Source organism: Pygoscelis adeliae, unplaced genomic scaffold, assembly GCF_000699105.1.
Source record: "Pygoscelis adeliae isolate BGI_AS28 unplaced genomic scaffold, ASM69910v1 Scaffold166, whole genome shotgun sequence".
Classification (NCBI taxonomy): domain Eukaryota; kingdom Metazoa; phylum Chordata; class Aves; order Sphenisciformes; family Spheniscidae; genus Pygoscelis; species Pygoscelis adeliae.
The window spans coordinates 6,192,874-6,219,396 of record NW_008825156.1 but is presented as its reverse complement, the minus strand read 5'-3'; the positions used below and the strand labels follow the sequence as shown (position 1 = coordinate 6,219,396).

At 36.7% G+C, this 26,523-nt stretch overlaps 1 protein-coding gene across 1 annotated transcript in view; it reads right to left on the bottom strand.

The window, feature by feature from the left end:
* Positions 1-3,335: 3,335 nt before the first annotated feature.
* The window catches only part of IPO7 (importin 7), a 33,001-nt gene continuing 9,813 nt past the window's right edge, over positions 3,336-26,523 (bottom strand). The window contains exons 7-25 of the mRNA XM_009328568.1: positions 26,446-26,523; positions 26,261-26,345; positions 20,920-21,054; positions 20,284-20,383; positions 19,119-19,195; positions 18,646-18,762; positions 17,769-17,858; positions 17,085-17,250; positions 16,230-16,390; positions 15,213-15,341; positions 13,543-13,609; positions 13,340-13,465; positions 12,934-13,031; positions 11,391-11,486; positions 10,164-10,384; positions 9,857-10,062; positions 8,569-8,775; positions 7,330-7,446; positions 3,336-5,063 (exon numbers count right to left, since the gene is read on the bottom strand). The exon at positions 26,446-26,523 is cut by the window's right edge and continues 11 nt beyond it. Of these exons, the coding sequence (XP_009326843.1) occupies positions 4,966-5,063; positions 7,330-7,446; positions 8,569-8,775; positions 9,857-10,062; positions 10,164-10,384; positions 11,391-11,486; positions 12,934-13,031; positions 13,340-13,465; positions 13,543-13,609; positions 15,213-15,341; positions 16,230-16,390; positions 17,085-17,250; positions 17,769-17,858; positions 18,646-18,762; positions 19,119-19,195; positions 20,284-20,383; positions 20,920-21,054; positions 26,261-26,345; positions 26,446-26,523 (2,374 nt within the window). The 3' untranslated portion in view covers positions 3,336-4,965. The remainder of the gene's footprint in view (positions 5,064-7,329; positions 7,447-8,568; positions 8,776-9,856; positions 10,063-10,163; positions 10,385-11,390; positions 11,487-12,933; positions 13,032-13,339; positions 13,466-13,542; positions 13,610-15,212; positions 15,342-16,229; positions 16,391-17,084; positions 17,251-17,768; positions 17,859-18,645; positions 18,763-19,118; positions 19,196-20,283; positions 20,384-20,919; positions 21,055-26,260; positions 26,346-26,445) is intronic.

The window sequence follows — 26,523 nt, the reverse complement described above, 5'->3', positions numbered from 1 at the left end:
ACCGTGCAGGCAGGGCTGGGGGGAGTGAGCACCCTGCCCTTCCCCAGTCTCGTTATCTTCTGCTATTTCAGTCCAGTTTTTATGGATAAGGACTCTGTTTTTAACGCTATGCTTGAGAATATTTGGCCTTAGGTGATTTTTTTGGTATGGAAACATAAAATAGTCCAACAACAGCTCCACGGGCAATTAAAGGGTATTACAGTTACTTCAGTAGATGATTTTTCAAGAAACCCCAACTGTGTAATTAACGTGAGCTATCACCATCGACAGGACAATATGCCCTGCTTTATAGGGCTTACTTGACGTTTCTGAACATGACCTATAAAAGGATTTAAGATTTTTTTTGCCTGAAACTCCAGAGTAATATTTCTAGATTCTTGCAGTCATACAAACAGCCAAAAATAACTTACTCCTGAATAGGCCTAATACAGAGTATTTTTCCTTTCTTAGTTTCAAGTTTTCCTTCCTGTTTCTTAATAGGAAACTTTCACCCAAAATACAAATTATAGCCATCAGTTTGATTTGAGGTACAGTAACAGTGAAATTCCCAAGATAAAAACTTGGGTTTTGGGTTTACCAACTCCTTTATATTAATAGATTACTTGTTAACATCTCTGTCGAATCCTACAACTCAGGATTTCCCATTCTGAAGTGCTTTCCGTTTCTAGCATCAACATCTAAGAATGGTTATAAAAGGCAGAAATATGCAAGCCAATGACACAGCATTTAAGTAAACTACAGATTGATTGCAAAGTAATTTATAATCTGTGCCACAACACCAGACAAATGAAGCTTTTCCACATTACTGGTTCTGTGTATGTGGAAAGTCCCACAGAGCACAGGGAAGAGAGAAACCCAGTTCAAGGGACTCCACTCTGTCTTTTAGAGTCTGTAACAGCATAATATAGAGACCCTTGGACGTTAGAAGCTTTTCTCAAATTTTGATAAACCTTTTTTTTTCACTACTGCATTCAGGTTAAAACTTGAATAGAGGATTGAGCAGAAATTCACAATTGTAGTGCTCTTCCCACCTACATTTTGTAAAATAAACCAGACGCCCACTTCTGTATAGATTTTCAGAAGTGGTGTTCATCCACTGCTGATCATATTCCAAAGATGATAACTTAATTAGTAGCCCAAGTCATGGAAGACTGGTAAAGTCTTTACCAACATACAAAGCCTGGACTAGCATTACCTGAACTTGGCCACATCTGTTAAATCAAAACCCATACGTAAACAACGCTGGGTCTGCCACTAATACTGACTTGGAACCACATCCTTCCCCCGGGAGCCTGCAGCACCCACTGAGGAGCCGTTCCCTCAGCTGTGTTGCTTGGAGCCATCAGTGAGCACCAGTCCCATTGCTGAAAACAGAAGGATGCAGCCGCGTATTTTGGTGTTGAATACACACACACAGGGCATCAGCAGGGGTATGACTGCCTACAGTATGAACTGCTTAAGTACAAAGTGCTTACAGTTTCTGAGCAGCATCTCAAGGGAGTTACGGGGGACAAACTGAGGCCCAGGAAGTGAAAATGGTTAGCAAGAGAAAGTTCGTATGAGGAAGGATGGAAAGGGAACTTGACACAAACATGCAAAGATAAAATGTGCTCAGAAGCTTCATGATGTTCCTACTCTTGAGAAACGATAGTCGCAAGAGGAGGTAATTTCCTTTAGAAAAATACAACTTAACCCATTAAACTTAGCAGGATCAATTACTAGGCACAATTAAAACCATCTGCATGTTTATTGTCGGGTATTCTCTAATTAATCCACTGCAGACTTAAATCTTGCAGTAGCAATTCTAGGCTACAAGAGATTTGAACAGAGCTTTGCTGTACTACACTGACACCTGTTAATAATTCTTTTAAGATAGTGATTTAGGAAAAAAGGGTATTAAATTTACCCAGTATGTCAACATTTTAAAAAAAAGTGTATAATATAAGCCTTTTGTATTTAACAGTTAAGAGAACTGTGGTTGCGCCTAACGTTTCTGCTTGAAGAAATATTTTAGAGAGGAAAATACAAACCTTAGACCTATGTAACTAGAACAGGACTCCCAAGTACTGTAAGAGTACAGCTACATTCAAAACACCACACTGAAATAAGTGAAGATAAGGATTTGCTTTAGATGTTTATTAATCCAAGGAGATCTTCCATAATAGAAAAAACAGAGGCTTTCAATTTCCCAGCTCTTCCTTTAGAGTTGCATTATCCTTGAAAATGGAATAGATAAGTGCAAGTTCTAGGAGGAAGATCAATTTTAAATTTGACATAAGTGTATCACTGAAATTGATATATTGCATCACAAAATGCACTATCACCACCAACAACAATGCAAAATTGTTTTGCAATTTATATAAATACATTTCTTGGAGCAAAGGAAAGCAAAGTTCTAGATCCATTCTTAAAAAAGATGCTCCTTGCTAACCAGTCTAGCAACACATAAAAGCACCCTTGAAGTAAGACTGTATTCCTCACACCAAGATAAAATTCTTCCCTTGACTTGTGACTTGAAAAATATAACTGTTCCAGAAATGACAATGGCACTAAATTGGTGATTTTCCCCTCATTTTTTTCATCTGCTTTGTATATAGAGCCTTCTCACTGCTGCTCTGTTGTCTCTTCTGCCATGAGGCAAAAACGTCTCATCTGTCCTAAAAGGTTCTCTTGCATTTTTCGGGATGCATAACAAGATAAGCAGATACCCAACAAGCAGATGTTCAGAAATTATTTATGTCAAACTGGGCATTTTTCAAGGTCAAGGAATGCACGGGAAGAGGCATGCTGTAATTATGTCTGTCACCTTTTTCTACAAAAATAAAACCTTGTCTAGAGATTATCTTGAGGCCAGAGTACACCTGTACATGCTCATGAGTTACACAGTTACCAAAAAAACAGTTCTGCTATATGTACTCGGCCGGTTAGCTAAAGATTCAAAAGTACTACCGTGGTTCTCATACCACTACTATAATGGATACTCTGATTCAAGGCTTAATTTTTTAGGCTTTTTCACATCAGGTGCAATATCCACCCTTTTAAGTCCACAATTTGCTTTTAAAGTATCCCTTTGGTATTCGGCTAGGGCAACGTGGCATTATAGTCCTGGCTCAGTCTTTCACATTAGCACTCTGTGCACAGGGAATTGTATTTGCCAAAGAAAGGCAGACCAGAGAGGAGTGCCTGGAAAAACCCATTACACCTGCCCAGAGAAACACTAGCGGTTGCGCAACAAATGGAAGGCAGAGCATGGTGCTGGTCAGCTTGTCAAGGAAACCCCAAACCACGAATTCCTGCTACTCTGCTGATGCAAAAAACCACACCACACAAACCAATTTTCTGAAGACTGCATTTTGAGTATCATAATATATATATGTGCATTTCATTTTTACAGATATAAACTCAGTTTTTAACCTGTTATTTAAATTTGAGGCTTACATTAAATTAAGGTAGCTTGTTTATTATCAATTGTAACAGCAGGTGACATTTTTATATAAAAACAGCCAAAAGAAAAAAAACCATTTGATTTAAAAGACCTGACACCAATGATCTCAAGGCAAGATCAAAAACCTATGGATTTTTGCTTTTAGAAAAGAAAAAGGGGGCGTTTAAGCCAACCCATTCACAGCATCTCCCTGCTGGCTTCTTCATACAGTGGTTTTCATAGTGGTCCCAGAGGGAACTGTATTTTGCCTCTCTAGCTAAAATACTAGTTACTATAGCAACTTTGAAGGAAGAAAATTGTGGCTTCAGAAATGAAAGGTTGGCAAAACTTCAAATACACTGTCTGGATCAGGCAGACAACAGCACACACTAACGCTCGGAGTGCAAAAAGAGGGGGAATGAAATGCAACAGTAGTGCACCTGCACTACCACGTGCTGGAAAAAGTATTTTGCAAAATTAGGGGAAAAAATTGCATTCATAGATCATAGCCCAGATTAGCCAAATTAAATTGTTGTGTTTTTAATAGATTGCATATATAGATGTTTCATCCACACACTTCAATCAACTCTTAAGAGCAGAACTTCACTATTTACCTGCTTTAGAGAAGATAACTTTTTCCTCAGTGCTTACAGTACACATTTGTATCCAAATTTCACCTTGTACAGTGAGATCTTTAAGAAAAACAAAGGACACGGAGGGTAGTTTGTTTTTTTTTTTTAGCAGCAATGAAATATCACTAACCCCTTTTTACATAACCGAATTCAAGTCACAACCAGAGGTGACTGCACCACAAAGTCACCAGGTACAAAACTGCTAGTTCATTTTAAATTAATAACTTGAAATTATTTTCCCCAATACATCCCTTATTTTTTATTTTTATTTTTTATAAACAGCAAACATTTTGCTATTTTTGTACATAGGCTAGCAGGCTTGTTTCAATATGAAAGTGCTAATTCATTTACAGATTTATCAGTTATGTAGTGCTACATTAAGTGTCCAATATTCTACATATGAACAATCTTGATAAATGGAAATGATGAAGATTAAGTAAGGCTATCTGATTACCTTATCTTATTTACATTAAAAGAATAGACACCCAATAGGAAGGGAGAAAAGGGAAATAAATTGGGCAAATACTCATACCGCCACAGGTGTAAAAATTAAGTCTGCCTTCTAGCTTGTCCTGTAAATGAGACTTTTTAAATAGTCCTGCAGCCCATGCCTATTTTTTTTCCTCAGAAAAAGAAAAGCTGCCTTCATGACATCCCCTCTTGATTTCCGATTTCCAAAGTGTGTCATTTGAAGCTTTAAATTCAGATTCTTCCTATCTTCAAAAAACCCTCTGGTTTGCTTTCCAGTATTAGGTTGCATGATAAGGTCCCACTTCTGGGGCTTTTGTCCAATCTATTTATCAATTAGTTTAGAGTGAGTTGTAGATAACATGAACCAGTTCTGGAACCACTATTGGGAGGAACACAAGCTCTTCACTACAATCACACAGTAGCAGGAAAAGTGATAATTCAATTCATTCCCGGGGCAGGGCCTCCAAAATTAAATGAAGTTGGCACAACTGGAGCATTGAATTTGTATCCTCCATGCTTTTCAATCATTTTGGATTCTAAAACAAAACAAAAAAAAAAACAGAAGGAAGGTATTTTAGTGTGTGTGTAGGGGGGAAGACAGATTAAGATTTTGTGACTGACCATTTTGAGTCTCTCGGAGATAGAGGTTTAACCTGGGGTTACCCAAGAAAGTAATCAGCACCCACAAAGTGGAAATGTGCCAGGCCCCAAACAACAGATGGACTGATTATTTATTTATTTATTTTAATTTCTCAATATTGTTGTAGCTATGCTTAAATGAATTTATATTTGAAAAAGCCCACACTTTAGCTTTTGGACACGAATATGTAATTTTCACATTTCAGAAACAGGACCTGAATGAATGCTGGACTTCAGAACTTGCTAATGGGTGCCCAATTCTTTCCGATTAACATTAATAGACTTTTCAGTCAAATCAGTAACAGAGCACGTGTACAAAAAAGCAGTACACAGATAGTAGCTAGGTTTTCAGTGTTCCTATCTCAGTTCAACCATATAAGCAGAAATAGCCACTGAAGCACCAGAAAGAGACTTTTTAGTATACACACATTTCCCCGCCATACTCAAGCAGACAATTCAGAGTTTAGGCTACTAGACCATATAATATAATTCTGAGAGAAAATTACCAAGTTTATCACTTTTCATTTTCAACCAAACCTTAAGATCTTTAGGCATCTGAGGTCCACATATCCATCACTGTAACTAACAGTGATAGTGAAGCTGTCTGGTTTTACTAGCTGCACATTCCGTCCTTTGAAGATTACGGTAAGACTGGTTTTTACAAGCTCCAATGCATGGACAACTGAAAATTAGGCTGGTAAAGAGCAGATAGAAATGTGTATTTCTATCTACCTTTACTACAATCTAGATAATGCAGAAGGCGGCTTATATTATTCCCAGCTCAACATAACAATGCTTATTAATGTCTTATTTCCAGTCTAAGAGCTTTCTCCTACCTCAAAGTAGTTGCAATCTCTCTCTTTCTGGAAATACAGGACAGCTCATTATCTAGAGGATCTGCATTTTATCTGTTTCTTTGGAAACAGGCCAGAAAAATGTTGCCAGGGCTGATGAAGGAGAACATGACCTGGGGAGCATCGCTTTGTTCCCTCCCAGCTCCACAGTGCACAGAAGACAAATCTCTTAGCTTATGGAAATTCTGCTTAGCTACATTAATGAGAGATAATTATATTCCAAATCCTTCTAACAGGATGTCCCCATGTGTGGTAGGTAGCCTAAATGGAGTATCAGTATGCTCTGATAGTACGCAAGAATTTCCTGTAAGGATCTAGTTGCTCAAGTTAAACTTCAAAATCTGAACCTAACTTGCTCTATGAATAAGCAGCTAAAAAAACCCAAACCCCCCCCATTCTTTCTTATAAAATGCACAAGTAGAATAGAATCTCATCAGTATGATGCCTAGTGCTTGACAGGGGTCACAGTGAAACTATTTTATAACCATTAAAAGTGGACGATTCTGGACACTTAAAGCTTTGTGAGGTAATTTAGGCTGTTTTCTGACAAAAACTACTTCTAAAATGTGCATTCTTACTACCAATCTTTTTATTGAAAGATTTCTGAACTTCTATTTTGAAACATCTTGTAGTAATTGTTCAATAACATGCAGGATATGAGACTGGACTGATCACTCAAACTTCAGCCTTGACTTTAGGGAGCGATATATATTGGCTTACTCTCAAACACCTGGGACAGCGTGCAAAAAAAAAAAAGAAAACTGAACATCTGCCCACTTCCTATATTTTTAGATCTGTATGATCTGTATTGAGGAATAACAATCTGAAATATTTAACAGGCTTAAAAATGTAGCTTTACAGATGGATACTACTTCCATAATTTGGTAGTTTCCCACCCATAGAATTATTGTCTGTCCTAGCTGGACTAGGTCACATCAGGAAATAATTTGTCAGCCACTTAATGTGTTTGTTACCATACCTAGAGTTCATCCACCTTCAGGTAATCAAATCAATTGTTTTCAGATCCAAGCAATTATGACAAATATGCTTTTATTTACTTGGCCACTTCATTAAGACATTTCTATCATTCCTTACACCTGTGGTATGCCATACAATTTGTGCATTGAGGCTTTGTGACCTGACAATCTTAAGGAGATTTCAAACATCTCTGGAGTGTAAAACAACCCTGCTTTGATGAAAACATTATCAGGCTTGGATTATAGGCATTTTCTGTATTATGCTTCTTGAACACATAAACAGCATTCAAACAGTGAAAGAAGCAATTAATGGTATAAAGGAGGAAAAATACCATGTGCTGCCCGCCTCTGATCTGCCAGAGTTGCTATGTCCTGCAATTGTTTTCTTTGTTCTTCATTAAGACCCTGTGTCAAAGCTTGGTACCACACAGGGTTACGATTCTGAATTGCTGCAAGAGAAAGAAAACATAAGCAAAAGGAAAGTATTCATTAAAATGTTCTGTAACTCAAAGCTTACTAACTCACTACCATTTTAATCAGAATAATACTCTGTTAGGGTTACATAATTCAAGACATTTTAAAACACTAATACAACCTCTGACCTCTTCCATCCCACCATAAATTCATTCAAGCGTCTCCCCCTGCTCTGAAAGTTTAATATCTGTGTCCTGGTTTTGGCTGGGATAGAGTTAATTTTCTTCCTAGTAGCTGGTACAGTGCTGTGTTTTGGATTTAATATGAGAATAATGTTGATAACACACCGATGTTTAAGTTGTTGCTAAGTAGTGCTTACACTAGTCAAGGACTTTTCAGCTTCCCATGCCCTGCCAGCGAGAAGCTGGGAAGGGGGCACCACCAGGACAGCTGACAAACTGGCCAAAGCGATATTCCATACCATATGACGTCATGCTCGGTATATAAACTGGGGGGACTTGGCCGGGGGGGCGGTGACTGCTGCTTGGGAACTGGCTGAGCATCGGTCGGCAGGTGGTGAGCAACTGCATTGTGCATCACTTATTTTGTATATTCTTTTATCATCTCAGAATCATAGAATCATTAAGGTTGGAAGAGACCTCCAAGATCATCGAGTCCAACCGTCAACCCAACACCACCATGCCCACTAAACCATGTCCCTAAGCGCCTCATCTACCCGTCTTTTAAATACTTCCAGGGATGGTGACTCAACCACTTCCCTGGGCAGCCTGTTCCAATGTTTAACCACTCTTTCAGTAAAGAGATTTTTCCTCATGTCCAAAATCATCATCATCATTATTATTTTCCCTTCCTTTTCTGTCCTATTAAACTGTCTTTATCTTAACCTACAAATTTTCCTTTTTTCCCCTGATTCTCTCCCCCATCCCATGGGGAGGCGGGGGAGCGAGCGAACAGCTGTGTGGTGTTTAGCTGCCTGCCGGGTTAAACCACAACAGTCGGCTTACCTTTTCCAAAGAAAGAACTTGTTCAAAGCTCATATTGGAAAGCCTGTTTGGAAGCTTTCAACAGGTTCTAATTTAACTAAAATTAAGTTAAAATACAACTTGTTGGCCAGGAAAGGAAATAAAGTTACTTACTCTGAAAAATTGTTTTAAATATCTGATATTCATCAATAGGGTTGTCTTCATCATCAATAATTGTGGAATAGCCTTCCAAAGCAGTCTCTTCAGCATCATCTTCTTCCCAATCTTCATCATCTCCATCTTCACCTGCCTGTTTTGCTAGAATTTCTAGATATTCTTGACCATCTTCATCAATGTCATCTTCGTCACTCCCCAATTCCTCTGAGTTAAATATCACACACACAAAAAGTTTATCTCAAGAATAGCAAGAACAACTCTTCAGGTAGGTGGCCGATTATGCAAAACAGGCAATAGAACTGATAACAGTATAGTACAGACTAGAAAGGGGGAAGCTCATATAATTCCTCTCCTAGTGCCATGCCCCTCCTGCCCCAGACACTCTTCCCTCACTTACACCAACTGTGTAAGTGGGAAAGGAAAATTTTTCTGTCACAAAAATGTATATACCGATAGTTTGGAACAGCACTTGATAAAACCTTAAGCAAAGCAATATTCGTGCTCCAAAGAAAGTTTGAAATAATTTGATGAAAACACTTTTAAAGGCACATTCAAAAGGGCTGTTGAAAAGAATGCTTGAGAAATACAAAATGTAATAGTATGAATGATGTATAATGACAACAGTCTGGAGAGTCCAGAATTCAACAGCAGAGATCAAAAAGAAACTGGGCTTTACGTAGATAGATGAAAACCAACAGGTACTCCTTTGAGTGTGGAAAACCGTTCCAAACAATCACTCACAAAGACACCAGGCTGATGACAGAAAGATGTGAAAGTTTGTGAAATGACTGTATGAAGAAGAAAGTCTATAAAGGCTGATGAAGCTGAGATCACATTAGTCCAGGAAAAACAAACAAAAAAAATCACAAGAACTGTCATTTTCAATACACAGCTAAAACACCAGCAGCTCATGGGACAGTTTGTAATACATAGTCCAAACTGTACAATGGATTAGAAGGATTCCTGCAAACTCCTTTTACTGACTCTTACCCCTCACTCAAATGGGAAACATGCCCCAGTAATAATTCCTTTCAGCAATGACAGCATCCACACACAAAAAGCTAGCTTGATGTGACTTTGAAGAGATAGCCTAGGAAGTTAGTTTTTAAGAGGGACTGGAAAGTAAGTCAGATATACTTCAAAGTCATTAAAAGATGCCCAGTGTTCTACTGCAGCTTTTGATTTTTTGAATTAGGGAACTCTGAACAATTCCATGAAGGAACTCAGAATCTCCATCAGAAAAAATGAGAAATACAAAGTAACAGCGATGTTTCAGTTTCCATACCTGTTTCCTCATCTTCTTCAGCTTCATCATCATCATCGCTGTCATTTTCATGCTCTGCATGACAGGCATATGCTCTTTTCAATCCATTAAATAAAAGGATAAAAGCTGGCAGGATCTGGCCAGCAACTTGATTTAAAACCTGTGGTATTTGCTCCAGATCAATAAGAGCACACAAGCCAAGCACACACATCTTTCTATCATGAAGTCTACAAAACAAAAGAGTAAAAAAGTTGCAAGTTTTGTTATGATTTACAAGCAGGTAAGAGGTGTATCACAGAGAAGAATCTTCAAAATTAGAAACACTTACCCCAAGAAACAGTCCACGTCATTAAGCCACTGTGTTATGAAGTGATTAGTGACAGGCTCCACATTATTGGGAAAACGAAGATTTTCCAATGTATTTAATAGTAAATGAGGATTGTAATACAAAGCAGCTATGGCAACCTGGAGGCACATTGTTCGCAGTTCACTTGTTTTCACTTCTCTGGTCAATCTCTCTAACGCAGCTTCCACAAATAAAGGTATGCACTGAAGAATGAGACCATTACAAATTTAGTTACCAAAATAAATTTTTAGTTCTGTATTTCACACTAAAGTTGAGAAATGGCATAAAACCAGTCTGGCACATAAATACAGGGGGCATAAAATGGGAATAATTTTTAACTGCCAGCAGAAGTCATACACGAAGATGAAATGAAAAGGTGAAAAGATTTAATCTACTCTGAGCACAGGGATTTTCTGACATCATGCACAGTAGATGTAATTCCCGGTTCTATAATCTTGTGCTTTAAAAATGAAAAACAGAGGAAATGTGTACACTAGGAAGTCCAGAAAAATCAACTTAGTCTTTTTTAATATCCACAACAAAGTCAAGAGCTATTACTAACATTCCAAGAAAACAGCTATTCAAAGGAGTAGTCTCTTCAGAGATGCCACACTGAAAAAAAAATTTGCTATAGAAAATTTTTTGAAATAAATTAAAAATTAAAGTTTCCAGGGACCGTATCCATAAGTATTAAAAAGCACGCAAAAAATGTTTAAACAGCTATTATATACTGCTTGTCATGTACACAGCAGAAGCACACAAATTCATCTCTCAAATTCCAACTTTCGTATGTGCATAATGAAGACCCTGGTTCCTCTATGACATTAATTGGCATTCTAGGAACTTCATTTTCATTCTTATTTATTTCAAGGCTATTAACTTGACAGATTGAATAATCTTCATGAAATATTCACTAGAATTAACTTAGAATATAATTAATTGACTTCTAGAACCAAGATACCCCTAAAACAGTATTCTTCCAGATTAATGAAAATGCTTGAGTTTTGCAGTGTCCTAAATTCTGGAGACAGCGTACAATAACTCTCTCTGCAGTGCTGTTAACTGAGTAACATTGAAGTAGAAGACAGGATTATTAGTCACACTACACAAACTTCTCGGAACAGAACTCACGTTAATACATAATCAATTCACATTTTAAAAAGATTTTATTCTCAAATATCAGTTGCAGCAACCAAAGTTGTTACCAACCTGATCAATGCCACGCCCTTTACACTGAAGAATAATTACTTCTAACAACTTTGCTGCATGACATTCTGCATCTTCTCCAGCAACTCCTGTAAGGACCTGAAAAGTAACAATTACTGTTGATTATATCCCTTCGAGAAGTATTTTCTATATACTGCTTTGCTTTGAAAAGCTGATATAAATTTATCCACTCTATTACAATGCTAGCATAAACATCTGTCAGTGAAGCAGCCAAATCTACAGCGATGGCTCAGTGTCACAACTAGAAACTGAAACATTGCTGAGTGCGGGTAAAACTAATCTACACGTACAAATATTCAATAACTCTATGGATGTAGAGCTTACAACAGTTAACTGTATAAGCATCAGCTGCAATTTTGCAAAGGTTTATTTCCATACACAAACCAAAAATTTTCCTAATGCATTCATGTACTGAATTTTGTAAAAATTGTATTTACAAATTTGGGATATCCAGTGGGAGGCCATGCAATACCTAAAACTTGTGTGTTGAAGATTCACTGTGCTCAGCTAATAAAACACTAATCACTAAGAGTTTATAACAGGCTAATTTTCTTTTTTATATATATAAAATGTTGAAGTATTTACAATCAGCCTAATCAGTCTGGTTGCAACTTGCTTTCAAACGAAGGCTGGCAAGAGTTATTCACTATAATATTTAAACATCTTCAAAAGAATTACTCAGAAAATACCATGGGCAGGGCAGCTGACAGTTCACCATAGTTCTTATATAGACACAACACACAATATCCAGAAGTGGAAAACTGAAATCCCCACAGATTACTATTAGAGATTATAAAATACTAACACCATCTTATAAAGAAGTGTTCATTTCCTCACATAGGGCTAACATTCTGGAAAGCTTTGTATTCTACATATTGATTGGATAAAGAAAGCCCAGCTGGCAGCTACCTATAATACACAGGAGCTGACAAGCTAAGTTAAATACAGAAACACTGCCCAAAAGCAGCTGGACTGAGTCAAAACAACTGCAGTCTGCTCCAGCTTTCATCACTGACTTGACATGAACTTGGGAAAATAAGTTCCTATTCCTATCCCTCTACTTTCCCTCCCTACTCCACTTGTTTTAGCTAATAGATTTAAGACCTTTAGCATACGTATGGTATGTGGTATCCTAGCCATAGTGAGGCTACAAATCTCAGATAAAAGAAACCATCTACCTTTTGCAATATGCATATGCATGTTTTGCATGCCCATATGCACAAAGTGTATTACACAAAACACGCGTGCACAAAAACCTGGGTTGTTTAATCTGGTTTTGTTGTGTATGATTTACTTTTCCCTTTTAGCAAAAGCATATATCTGAAATTTGATGCAACCTCTTTAAATTTCTCTGCAATAACTTAATAATTTGTGCAATCGCAGAGGATGTGAAATAGCATAATGCTATAAGAGCAGACATCAAAATTCTTCAGTTTCAGTCTGCTGTTGTGGAAAAAAGTACCCAGTTTAACAGTGTATTACTTCAGAGATCACAGGTTTTGCTATCACAAAGGAATCTACTTACCTTCTTGCACATACTGTAGATCATTTCAAGATATTTCGTGTCTGACAGAAGTGTATCTGTATCAACAGTCACGTAATTATGCAAGAGAGGCATCATGTCTGTATGAAAAGAATGATCACAGTTAGATATTGTTTGCATGTTTTATTAGACAAGCTGTTAAAATCAGGTTGAAATCTATGTATTAGTAAGTTAATTACAGTTCTTGCTTAACATTTGTCAAGATAAGCGTGCATCTAGTCATAGATGCCTTAGCAAAACAAGTCTGGTTGCAGCAGCAGCAGAATAAAATACTTCAAACGTAACCTCAACTTTAGCGTTCTCCTAACATTTCAGTCAAGATGCAATTGTATGGTTGAAATCACATATATGAAACCATTTGGCTTTCTGATTTATTTGTATTACTTACCAGTAAAATAATCAAAGCCATCCTGCGGAAAGACTTCAAAAACAAGAGGAAGAAGCTGCCACATTTGTGCAGAAACTTGTTGACAGGTCAGACTATGAGCCAAGGAAAAGATCTCCTCATAGAACTCTAAAACAAACAGAATCTAGGTAAATTTAATGCCAATCCCATACACTTAAAAAATAAGCCAACAAAAGTACAGATACCTAATACATGCTGCTGCAAAACTGTTCCAATCACTTGCAAACAGATCCCTTCCAGCTGCTGGGTAATCTGAAAAAAAGGAGATTTATGACTGTTTTGGAGATTAAATGAAACACATTTTAAAGTAAAATTACTTAAGGCAGTTTCTATTTATACAATATAGTCTTCTGAAAACAATTCAAGATTTCTTATGTTTTACAGCACTTAAGGTATAAAAGCAGAACTCTTAGCTAAGGATTTGTAAGATAGCTTTTAATACGAGGTGGTTTTGGAATATTCTTTGAATATTGGAAGAATCTCATTATAGGGTATCCTTTAGAAAGAAAAGCCCAACAGTAACCCTATGCAACAGTTCAGTCCCATTAAAACACAGTAAGTAAATGTATACATCAAAGGGATAAGCAATGGAAGTTGCAGAAAGTATGTGCTGTTCCGGAAAAGTGAAATTTCAAAAAACAAAACCAAAAACAAATACCAAACCACCTCCCAAGCCTAGCTTAGGATGTTCATATGGTATGTGGATAATCAGTCTAAATGCTGGTCTACAGATTCAGACGTTCTTCCCAATTACTATTTATTAGTCCATAGAACAGCTAACAAAACAGTCATTAACCTGTTTAGGGCACTTACCTTGCATAGGGACAAGTAAGGGTTGAGTTTCTGGTCTTAGCTATGCAGGACAGGATTTGAAACTAACCAGCTAAATACCTTATCTCATGGAACACTGGTCATCCTGTGTGAGATGACTCTAAATATAAATGTTTACTGATCAACATTTTACAATTGAGTTCCTCAGGACTAGCATATTGTTACACAAACTTTTCATTTAGATAGCAAGAATTTGCTGACAAAAACAAGTACATGAAAAGCTTGCCGAGCAGCTTTAGCAACAAGTAAATGAGCCGAACTTGGTTTATTGCATGGCAGCACTGGATTCCACCCTTGGGCATTCAGAATTCCTATTATGCTGCTTCCTTAGTAAAGTCTTCAGAACCCTGAGAGTACGATTTATTACTGAACTGTTTAGTCACTAAAAAAGTTATAATGTATTTATCAAACAACAGTGGCTGACTTTGTCAAGAAGGATTTTAATCAGCAATAGCATCTTTTGAACAAGCTGTACTCTGGACAGAAGTTAGTCCATTCAGTACAACAAAACTAAATAACAGAAGTTTTCATCACACTGGAGAATTCTATGGTGCAGATTAGGCAGGTAAAAAACCCCTATTACTTAGCATAGCCACAACAGCTGTATTTACAGACGTTGATTCTGTTGCAGAGAGCAAACTAAGTCAGCAGAGTCAATGTTCAAAGCTAACTGAAGTTTTATCTATTTTCTTTGAAGGGCAGACCTCATCAAATCAGATGGGTTTTTCTAGCTGAGCTGACACAGTTCCATCCGCTAGAGACAAGTTGCTTCCACCTATTTGAACAAGAACCTGGATTCTTATGGGAAACACTGTGGCAGTATTTATGCTCTATTACTACACATATTGTGTTAGAAATGTGACCCACTCGGTTACAGCCTTGTTGCATGATACTATTTTCTGTTTTAAGATATTTTTGGCTGAAAGGACAGTTTTTCAGATAACAATGTCAGGAACACTGGAACTACAAAAGACTTTCAGTGTCTTAGACAATACATATTAGCTTTAGAGTAATTTTTACTTACTTCCTTGTGATCTTCAACTACACTGAGAAGCGTATCAATAGTATTCAAGATTCCCATTGCTGTCACTGCTTTGTCATCACTGCCCTCTTCATCTGGTCCAGTCTGGATCACCTGGTTAAATGTCATTGCCTGCATGTAATAGCAAAACAACCCATAAATATGTCATTTAATGAGGACATGCTTGGAGATGAAGAACAATTGTGCAAGTCTGGTATTCTGCACTATTTAAGGAGGACTTCTGCTAAGAAAACGTCTGTGAATATTAGAAGGTGACTGCTCCATTCCAGAGTTTGTTTTCAAGATTGATAAAATTTGCACGTTAAGCCATTTGAGCTGTTATCCTTTATCCAGTCATGAATGAAAAGATAAAATGACACTACTTTCCATGCAAAAGAACACATTTTCTACGAGTAAGTTTTTCTGACGCAAGGTTTAATTGGTAGCTGAACTAGCCTGGACCACTTTGCAGGCATTCCCAGAGAGGACGTGCAATTTAGTTTTCACTCGAAGGCAAACGCCTTTAATTGGGAAGCACTGAGCTGACCTCTGCTTTTGAAACCATTAGTACAACTTGCTAGGTATGGCCATTTAAGCTCTGAATTTCTCCTGCAGATTCAATTTTATTTTCACATTACATACAACATAACATTATTTTCACACCAAATTTTTTATTAAAAATCTGCTCTTTAATTTCCCATTTTAAAACAGAAAAGCTAAGTCACATTGTAGAGACTACCTAAAATGTGCTACCAAAATTCATTACTAACACTATCAGGAGAAAATACGTACAAAGATTTCTCAAAGATTTCTACAATTGTTCCTAGAAATTTCCATTTAGTTCAAGTTATGAAGCTACTTTTGAGAAAAAACAGTCTAAATGTAGAAGAAAATTACTTGTATCAATGCACTTAAGCAGACTGGAGTAACAACAGCTATTGATTGATGGATAACTATCTTAATTTTAAATACCAATCTTTCACGTATTAAGCATCTTCCTAAGTCACCAGAAAGTCTTACCAAATGCTGTGTCATTTCTACTGCAATTGGGGTAACTTCTTCACTATATTCACAGATCATCTTCTGAATCACATTAGTAAGATCATCATTTTCAGTCTCTCTTATAATATGAAGTAAAGCTTGCATTACAGGTCTAATGAATGGAGTAATATATTCTTTAGCTGTAAAACAAGTGGAAATATTTGAATTGACATTCTTACAAAACTACAGTATCAGTATAAGAAAGTCAATATATACTTTATTAATATGTAGTGCTTTGGCATTAATATGCCAAAACCATGGGTAGTATAAATCATTATAGCAATACTAACATTCAGAACAATTTTTTAATAAAAATGTATACCAAGAGGATCACAACTGAAGTATGAAACCCAGAGTTCTACAGTCTTTATGGAATGCAAGATGACCCATCAATGCAAATTTTAATTGAACAGGAATGGTACATATGCATTTTTGTCAAATTAGCCAAAGTATTTGATATAGAATTTACGTTTGCTTTGTGGCTTTTATGCTAGCTTCAGGAATACTAAGCCTGCCAGGATAAAGACAACTTTTTTAAAAAAATAAATTTTAACATGAATGAATGTATGCTGAGACAGATATGCTTATATTGCCACTGTATCTCTGATTCAATGACTAGGTGCTCTAAAACTGGATTTATTGTACCATGAAATTGTGATGTTATTTATAAAAAATATAAAATTTTCCAGCTGGAAAATTATAGTAAGTGATTACAAATTACAATTGCAAGAAGTAAATTAACATCAGGAAAGAAGAGAATAAGTCTCCCTGAACATTGCAGTATTCATGCCTATTCCATTAAAGCTTGCTGTAGCTTGAAGAAAAGAGGGCTACCTTTCTCTTGATTACTGATCAGAACTTGAAGTGCTATTGCAGCTTCCACTTTCACAGGCATTTCCCTATCATCTATCAGACACCGTCTTGTGAGTTCTAAGGCTGTCTGGAGATTCTGGTCACTCTTAAATTTGACTTCACAAAAATAATGAAGAACCCAACAAGCCTGAAAGACATTGAACAAATTCAGAGTTACAAAACCTACAAACAAGATTATCGACTACTCGTATACCCGTAACCTACACAAATTATTAAATCTGAATACAACTACTGTTGAATAAAGATACTGTAAAACTTTTTAACAGGTGAAGATGTTTGAGAGTGTGGAGGCTGGCCAGTGGGAGGCTTGTCTTTCAGACATCACTAGACCAGTACTATGATCTCAAGTTCATCTTTGGCCACAAGTTTTGTGTGAGCAGTACAGTCTAAATGCAAAACACAAATAGACCATACCACCAGACACAGATGGAAAACTATGCACACAATTCTGCAGCCATTTTAAAACTAGACAGTAGCTATCTATAATCACACAAAGACTGCTACTAATCTCTGAAATAAGCATACAATTTATTACAGAAAAGGTGCTGAAAGGAGTGCATTTGTTAGAGGGAAAAATTTAAAGAATATTCCTGAACTCTTCAGCTGGAACAGTGCATCCTAACAGTAAATCTTACACTTTCTTACCCGTGCTCTCATGTAACCCAGCTCACTGCTGAAGAGAGGGAACACATGATTCTGCAACATATATTCCATCTGATCTTTATATATCTTCTTCTGTCAGAATATGAATAGAAACACATCAGTTTAAAACTTTATATAAAAATGTATTTCTAATCCAGTAAAAAAGTCACATATAAAGGTGTGAACAGCATAACAGAACCCTCATACTTTTAACTTCCCCCTTTATTAAAGTCCATTAAGCAACAATGAAATCCCATATTAGTAATTAAACTTGGATCCTATATGGACTTTTATAATTCTCAGTCAAAATAGTGACACTTTTCCTGTCACTTTTTGACTCCTAGAGACACCTTTTGCTTGGCAGTACATTACTCTGGTATCAAAAGCAAGAGTAGTCAGGGAGATTTCTTGGAGCTATGGTCCAAATACAAGTCCATGCCCTGCATCTTTTTTGCTACCATTCTAATTGAACAAGATTGCTAATTTCACTTTATTTCCTCTCTTCTATACACAGAAAAGATCTTGTTAAATCAACAGCCTCTCACTGGATGGATTTTTTTTTTCTTTCCTTCCACAAAAACAGTGAACGTAGTTAAGTGTAGCGCAGGAAATGGTGTAGCAATTCTTACTAGAAGCAAAGAACTTAAAGGAATTTAAAACAATAATCTGAACTTGAACATGACCTAATAAAACTTGTGTGATTAAACTGACAACAAAACCAAAACAATTAAGTTCAACAGCTTTAAAAAAACTGGCAATGATTCAAAAACTTGTAAACTCAAAGAGCTATTCTCATTTCTTCTAAGACACTATATGTGAAAGAAAGCAAAGGAGGAAAAAAAAAAAGAACCGAAAGAACCACCAGAATTGTTATACTTACTTTTAGAAGAATTTCAGCCAAAGAACCGATCATATGTAAAGCACCATCTTTCTTACGAGGGTCAGCATTTGGCTCCGTAAGGATCTGATAACAAAAGCCCATTGTCTTCTGCAAGACCTAGATTACATGTAAGGTTAGTCAAAGTATTTCAATCAATGGTGTCAGGTACCATTCTCAGTGCTCTGAAATGCTTAAATCTCTAATAATCTGCTCTAAGTCTGGAATTTGGATAATGTTTTATGTCTTTGTTATAAACACACAACATTCTTGATAGATAGGTCCTAGGGGAATTGGCAAATACAAAAATCACAAACAGACACGTGCAAAATAAATTTGAGAGAAATGATAAATTTTAGTGTACTATGACAGAGAGCAGAAAAGTAAAACTTTTATTAGTAGTTCTTTCAGCAAGTGGAGACTATAAACTAAATCTCACTAACATTGTATTTAAGTAAAATCCTTGAATAGCTTACCTCTTTCCTTTTACTACATGATGTAAACAATAAAGTCTGAGCAGCAGTTGTTGGAGAAATGAAGTCTTCAAATACATCTATTAGGTAAACATATAACAGCTATAAATTTTGGTCCTTTACTACAGTTCATGATCCTAATGTAACCTAATGATTTAATATGAAACAAAAGAGCAACAATTTTCCTTTTTTTTTCAGGTGGTTAATCATGCTTTCCTACTACAGGTATTGTAAGACCAAACAACAGTAACACATGGTTGGAGATTCCCGATACATATGTTTCACCTTTTTCGCAGTCACTGGCTCTACATGTCCGATTTAAAATTTTATGTCTTCCTTATTTTTAAGATAAATCTTTTGTAACAGTAGAAGCAGACACAGCGGTCAATTTTTGATGTATATGTTATTTGCTGTACAGGCAAGCACACATAATTGATTGAGTTAAAATGCTCAGTTTCTTATTTCTCTGCAGAAGATTATCAGAGCCTTGTATAATACCTCTACTGTTTACAGGTCTGCCTCTGACCTGAGGGATAAGAAACTCCCAAACCTGTCAAGATTCCTTGTTCTAGCCACATAAAAGTCCTAATGGAGGGAAGAATTTGTTCAGCAAGTCTGAACTATCTTCTTCCTTCCCCAGCCTGAAAGGGCTGCATAGACTTATAGTAAACCCCAACAACAAAGTAGCCAGCCACAGGAAGTGAAATTAGACAAGTCTGGAATGCTAGCCTTACTTCATAATGTTTAATTTACCATTACAGTAAATCTGTTCTGAACTGTGCCATGTGTGAAATCCCTTAAGATCGTAAAAACTCCAGGGCCTGAAATATTAGCTGTTGTAAAGCATAAACTTTTAATAACATTAAACTTACATAATTATTGTTTGCAAGACCTGGACTGTTTGACTTATAACAAAAGCTTGGTAACTGTCAAAGTTAGCTACTTTTTCAAGTGCAGAAACACCTGTGTCATTGTTGACTGTCATGTTATCTATCATTTCCACCAGTATATCTAAAAGTTACCTATATGAAGTTATATTATGTAGATAACACAAACTTTTTCTCTTCCTTTTTTAAGATTAAAGCCATCTCTATTTTCATAAAAAAATATAAAAATACCATCTTTGTGTGAAATAATATTTTAACATCAGTAGATTTCAAATCCTCACCAAATTTCATGCGAATATATTCATATGGATCTTCTTGCCAAAGCTCTTCATCAGCATCTGTATAGCACATCAATGGAAAAATAACATCTTGGATAATTCCCTGCAATAAAAAAAAGTTGAAAACAGGCTAGCACTACTAAATCATTCTCCATATTCTGCCCTGTATTTCACACATTTTGTCCATCGTGTCACTTCTCATATAAAATGGTAACATTCTAAAACTATTTGGACATAGTAGATTTTATGTGCTACCTTACAAAAAAGAGATCTTTTAACTTAAGGTAAGGCTACAATACAGCACAAGCTATAAGATTTGCTTTGGATAATGATATGTGGAAATGATTCAATGCCATAAATTCAGTAGTTAACGGCATCTCCAAATTTGTTGTGTTGCTGTGTTACACTGTAATCCTTAATATATTAAAGCACAAAGGACTGACAGCAAAAAAAGCAATTAGCTAGCTTTGCTCATGTATCAAGGTAACCTTCACCAAACAGGCTTAAACTGTTTCCACCAGCCATTTATAACAGAGGTCCCTAAAAATTGAATTCTAGAGCGAGGCTAGAAACACCGTACAACAGACTGACTAATGTACTACTGAGTCATCTAAGTATTAAATCCCAAAAATGGTTTACTTGAATATGAGGTTTCAGATTCTTCCAGGTGACTGCATGTGACACTCCTTGATTGATGTAATTCAGAGTTTGCTGCAGAACTCTAGGAGCCATGTACTGCTTTTCCTTGTATTGATACAACACCTTCAGCAACACCTAGAAAAATCAGATCTCATCAACAGCTTATACTGAGCACAGACCATTTTAACCAGAAGACTTCTACCCCCCCCGCCCCCAATCCTACATAAGAACCCTCTAAATCCAACAAAAAAAACCTGTTTATTCATTAGACTAAAATGGGTACTGACTAATCCTTCTACTAAATGTCATTGTTAATTTTGTAAGGCAATTTGCAGCTCATATCAGGTGCTGCACATCTTTTTAAAATACAATCCTTTAATAAGACAAAACACACATGCTATTCATCACCAACATAGCCTAGGGGACCTTTCCCTCTGAGGCTTATTATTCCATCTTGCCACTCTTTGGGGACAGAAATTCATGCCCAAACACTGGATTGGTAAAATACTCCACGCTCACACAGTCTACTGATCCTTGCCTTTGTGCAGCCTTACAGCAATGACACTGTAGGAAGAATGTATGTGTGTGAAGAATGATGAACCAACCTCTCCCCTTGGCTTTCTGGCCTCAATTCTTCTCCTGAGGTGGCGTTTAGAACTATTCACAGGGATTTACGTTTGTTAAATTCCATGGCTCTCCACGAATAAGGACATGAAGTGGACATGGAACCGTTACTAGTAATGAAATCTCAGCTCACTGGAAAGTTTGGTATTGGTAACACAAGGGCATTTCCTTGTAGTCCAATCCAGGTCAGTGGCAACACTGCACCTTCAAGAGCAGCAGCACCAACTGGAGAGAAATGACAAATCCCATTTCCAGGGCTTCATTTAATTCTTCACAGAAAACAACATTTAAAAAAAAATCCAAAATTGAAGGAACTGAAAAGACATCTATCAATCTGTAATATCACCGAGAAAACATTTTGGGAAAATGAAATTCATTATTTTGAAAAGTAATTCCATTGACAACATTTATTACACAAGCACTGAAGCATACCTCCCAAAGGAGATGCCTCACACTTGAGTTTAAAGAGGATGCATTCATTCACCATGAAATTCACAGCTTTACAAACGGTTTTATGCTCTAGATGCATTATCAGTCCTCAAAATTTAACTGGTCATGTTTAAAAGCCTCCTGGACTTAAAGAGATTACTGGTTGTACCCTCACCTGAGTACAAGGCTTTGGTGGCATTAGATATTGACTTAGGATAGGAAAGGAAAAGAGAGCAAATGTTCAGACTTGCAGCTGTTTCGAGGATTATCAAAGAACACATATGTCAAAATTATTTTTTAGTCTCTTGCAAACTAACTAAAAGAGAAAATGATTCTCTGCAAAAACAATACCTTAAGTGACACGTTTCTACTTCCAAAATCAGTAAAACACGAGTACATGAGTACTAACATGCTTCTTGAAGTTAGAACAATTAAGAAGAATGTAAATCATTAAAAAGAGTCTAACAAACTGGTAACAAAATTTATTGAACAAGCAACTCTGCAACATATTTTACTTCCTTGATGGTATGCCTTAAATACAGTCTTTCCAGAATTGGGAAACTAATGAAGACTGGGGTTTCTCACGTTTTACACAGAGTACATGACATTCTAAAGACTGGCTTCCTTTATAAATTTCAACACAAGCAACAAAGAAATGACCATCACTGTATTAACATCATATACTGAACTTTTCTAACGCATGGATCTGAGACAGGCTCCATGGCCTAAGTCACACCATGGTGGCAGCTCAGGAAAGATTTAAAAAAAATGTAAATTAGTGGTTCTTTGTTCTAGGCAAAAGTAGTAATCCTGGGTCTTCAGCAAACTAGAACTTAACATAGAGTAATACAATTGTCTCTGTGGAAAAGCTTATACAAGAAAGTCCAGTTTGCTGGTGCGTTTGAATTTTAGAAGGATCTGAAGTTTCTTTTTTTTTTTGAGAGAGAGATTCTCCAACGTAACAGGACAGCACACAGAAAAGCCTAAATTCATTAATAGTGAAGGGATATGGAATAGTCTTTGGAAATAAGGACAAAGCTGAGGCCTAACAAATGGTCTTTGCAGCCACGCTACATAAGACGAGTGTTTTGGTCCTCTCTTTTCACAAATCTAAGCAGTTTCATGATTCAGATGCAGTAAGTAACGACATTAAAAAGATTAAGAAAAGGTTTAAGAACTGCAGTGAGGGAAAGCAGGATGTGGGATGGAGGCTCCAGGGTGAATAAAGAAAATTCTGCAACTATGCCAAGGAACAACCAGGCAGTAGTGTTCAACCAGGGCTTTGTTCTGGCTCATCAGGTCTTTCAAAATAAGAAATGTCTTGAGCAAAACAGCTGCTAACACAAGGGATAAGAATCAAGGTATTCCAGCTAGGGAGCTCAGCCTGTTTTAGCCAAACTTAAGTTTAGCTAGACCTAATGCTGAATGTACTGGAATTTTTTTTTTTGGTTGGTGACATGCACGTGACAAAGATATAGAGTAGATAAAAAGAATAATCAATGAGAAGTAATTATGAGAATAATAATATTAGCAGTATGTTTCAAGTTTCTACTTGAACAACCTGTAATCCCATACCATATATTTATCTATTACTCCTTAAGTAAAAGGGTGCGTACACTTTGGAGAGTAAAGAGAACTCAGTGAAGCTATTATCAGAATTTGTATTCTTCACTATTTCACAGATTTCCAATTTTTGTAAAGAAATACATCCTGTTCAAAAATGTTCCGTAACGTTTATCTGAAGGATTCAATTTCTTGAGCATACATCCAAGATTTATCTTCTGCACAGAAATAGAGGACAGCATCTTAAGAATAACCTGTATTTCTAAACAAGTTACATTATTGTATAGGAAGAAACTGTAAGCATTTTAAAGTCTTGCTTTTTAGCAATTTTCTTGAAAGACTTGAATTCTTGGTGTTTCCTAGATGTAATAACAGTAAGGACCAAATTTGATTCAAAGAAAAGGTAAAGAAAAAAAAACAAAGTGTTTTGCTGAGCTGTTTAAATTTATCTTTTCAAAGACTACTTCTGCCCATACAATCTTTTGTCAGAACTTCATTTTATCTTGGAAGTGCAAAGCAACCAGTAAGGTCTTAAAGAGCATGTAATAATTATCTGTTTGATGTCATCTACAGGTGACAGATGAGCACCTCAGAAGGCGACACTGACTCCACTTGTCTGAGTGGAATGTTGGGATGTATTTCCTAACACTCAATGTGACAAATGCTCTTTTCCCTTTAAATACTTTGGATGACCTTCAAAAAACATGTATTTAGGAGATACTTTCTTTTTTTTTTTTTCTTTTTTTAAAGTCCTGTAATTCATTATAATTTCATTAGGAATGAAAACTAAAAAAACTGAAACTAAACTAATAACTGTTTTTCTCCCGATCAAAATAAAAGCTTTGAAGAAAACATTTCGCTCCCTGAGATTTTCATAATTAATAGTCTATTTACATTTACAACCTAATCACATTAATGTAAACAGATTTATGAGCCAATACAAGGAAATTTTACAAAAATTCCCAATGGATGTGATCAACAAAATAACAGCCATGCCTCCACCAACTAGCAAAAAGGAAACACAAGCTTTCTTAGGCATTATGGGTTTTTGGAGAATGCATATTCCAAATTAGTCTGATGAGCCCCGTCTAACCTGACCTTTTTTCCAACCAATGTTTCCAGGGATGGGGCATGCACCACCTCTCTGGGCAACCTGTGCCAGTGTTTCACCACCCTCAGCGTAAAAAATTTCTTCCTTATATCTAGTCTCAATCTACCCTCTTTTAGTTTAAAACCATTACCCTTTGTCCTATCGCAACAGATCCTACTAAAAATTCTGTCCTCATCTTTCTTATAAGCCCCCTTTAAGTACTGATAGGCTGCAAAAAGGTCTCCCTTGAACCTTTTCTTCTCCAGGCTGAAGATCCCCAACTCTCTCAGCCTGTCCTCACAGGAGAGGTGTTCCATCCCTCTGATCATTTCTGGATGTTCAAAGAGGAGGTCCCCTCTACACATCATGCAACTGATGCTACGTGGAGTAAGTGGGTCGCACTGATCACACAAAGGGCTTGAATAGGAAACCCCAGTCACCCAGGAATCCTGGAAGTGATCATGGACTGGCCAGAAGGCAAAGATTTTGGAATATCTCCAGAGGAGGAGGTGACGTGTGCTAAGGAGGCTCCAATGTATAATAAACTACCAATACAAGAAAATTTTACAAAAACTACTTTTAGTTTTTTTTATAAATAAACTTGTTTCAAAAGAAAACCTGCCCCACCAATCCATACTGTCCCTTCAGGAAAACCTGTAGGTTGCTGCCATGTGGTAGGACTATCTGAATCATGAAGTTACTCCAATAAAGGTAAATCAAGGATAGTTTGGCATAACATTAATGCATCAGGTTAGAAACTGCTATGGTCCAGAAGATGCTTTGTGTATAATAGACTCTGTAGAAGTGGCAACCCCCAGACAGGGAGATGAGTGGAAAGTGACCGTCAGACTTACCTGTTTGTAAGTGAGCCTCTGCTTGATCAGGCTTTTGCAGAAGGCTAGAAAGCTTAGTATTTACTGACTTTGAGTCAAAGAAGAACTATATCATCAGAGTTAAAAGGGTAGTAAGAAGGTCAACTACACCACATAAATCATAGAATCATAGAATCATTAAGGTTGGAAGAGACCTCTAAGATCATCGAGTCCAACCGTCAACCCAACACCACCATGCCCACTAAACCATGTCCCTAAGCGCCTCATCTACACATCTTTTAAATACCTCCAGGGATGGTGACTCAACCACTTCCCTGGGCAGCCTGTTCCAATGTTTAACCACTCTTTCAGTAAAGAAATTTTTCCTCACATCCAATCTAAACCTCCCCTGGCGCAACTTGAGGCCATTTCCTCTCGTCCTATCGCTAGTTACTTGGGAGAAGAGACCAACACCCACCTCGCTACAACCTCCTCCAAATATTGTACCTATCTCCTCCAGAAAGAGAAAAAATGATAGCATTTATCTGAAGCTCATCTGAGGGCTTATTATATGAGAGCATTTACTCTATTTACAGATTATCAATGCTGCATAGGCTATTTTCAGTGGATTGCCCTACGTGGCAAATTCGTAATTTTTTTAATCATTCTTTTAACCCACAGACATCAGTGCTTTCCATACCAATGTGCTTAAAAAAAACCCAATTGTGAAGAAGAGCAAGAAGCCTTTTCAGAAAATAATAGAACAAGAAATCACTACTAACTCTAAACTTATCCTAATAACCTCACATTCAGTGTTTCTTACTTGCTGAACACCAACAGCGAATGCCTTCAGGAACACTTCAGCAAACTCATTGTACTCCTTGGAAACATTACCAGGGCTTCCATACCTAGAATTAGAAGCAAGTATGCAAATTCAAGGTTGCAGCAATATTATTGACTTAAATATTTGTGGTTTTTTTTTTTAAATAATAATGGAAGAGAAAATACCTCTCAAAAAGTCTAGCTAAGATATGCAAAGCCCACTTCTTGCATTTCCACCAAGGCAACTCAGGTCTGTCATCTTCA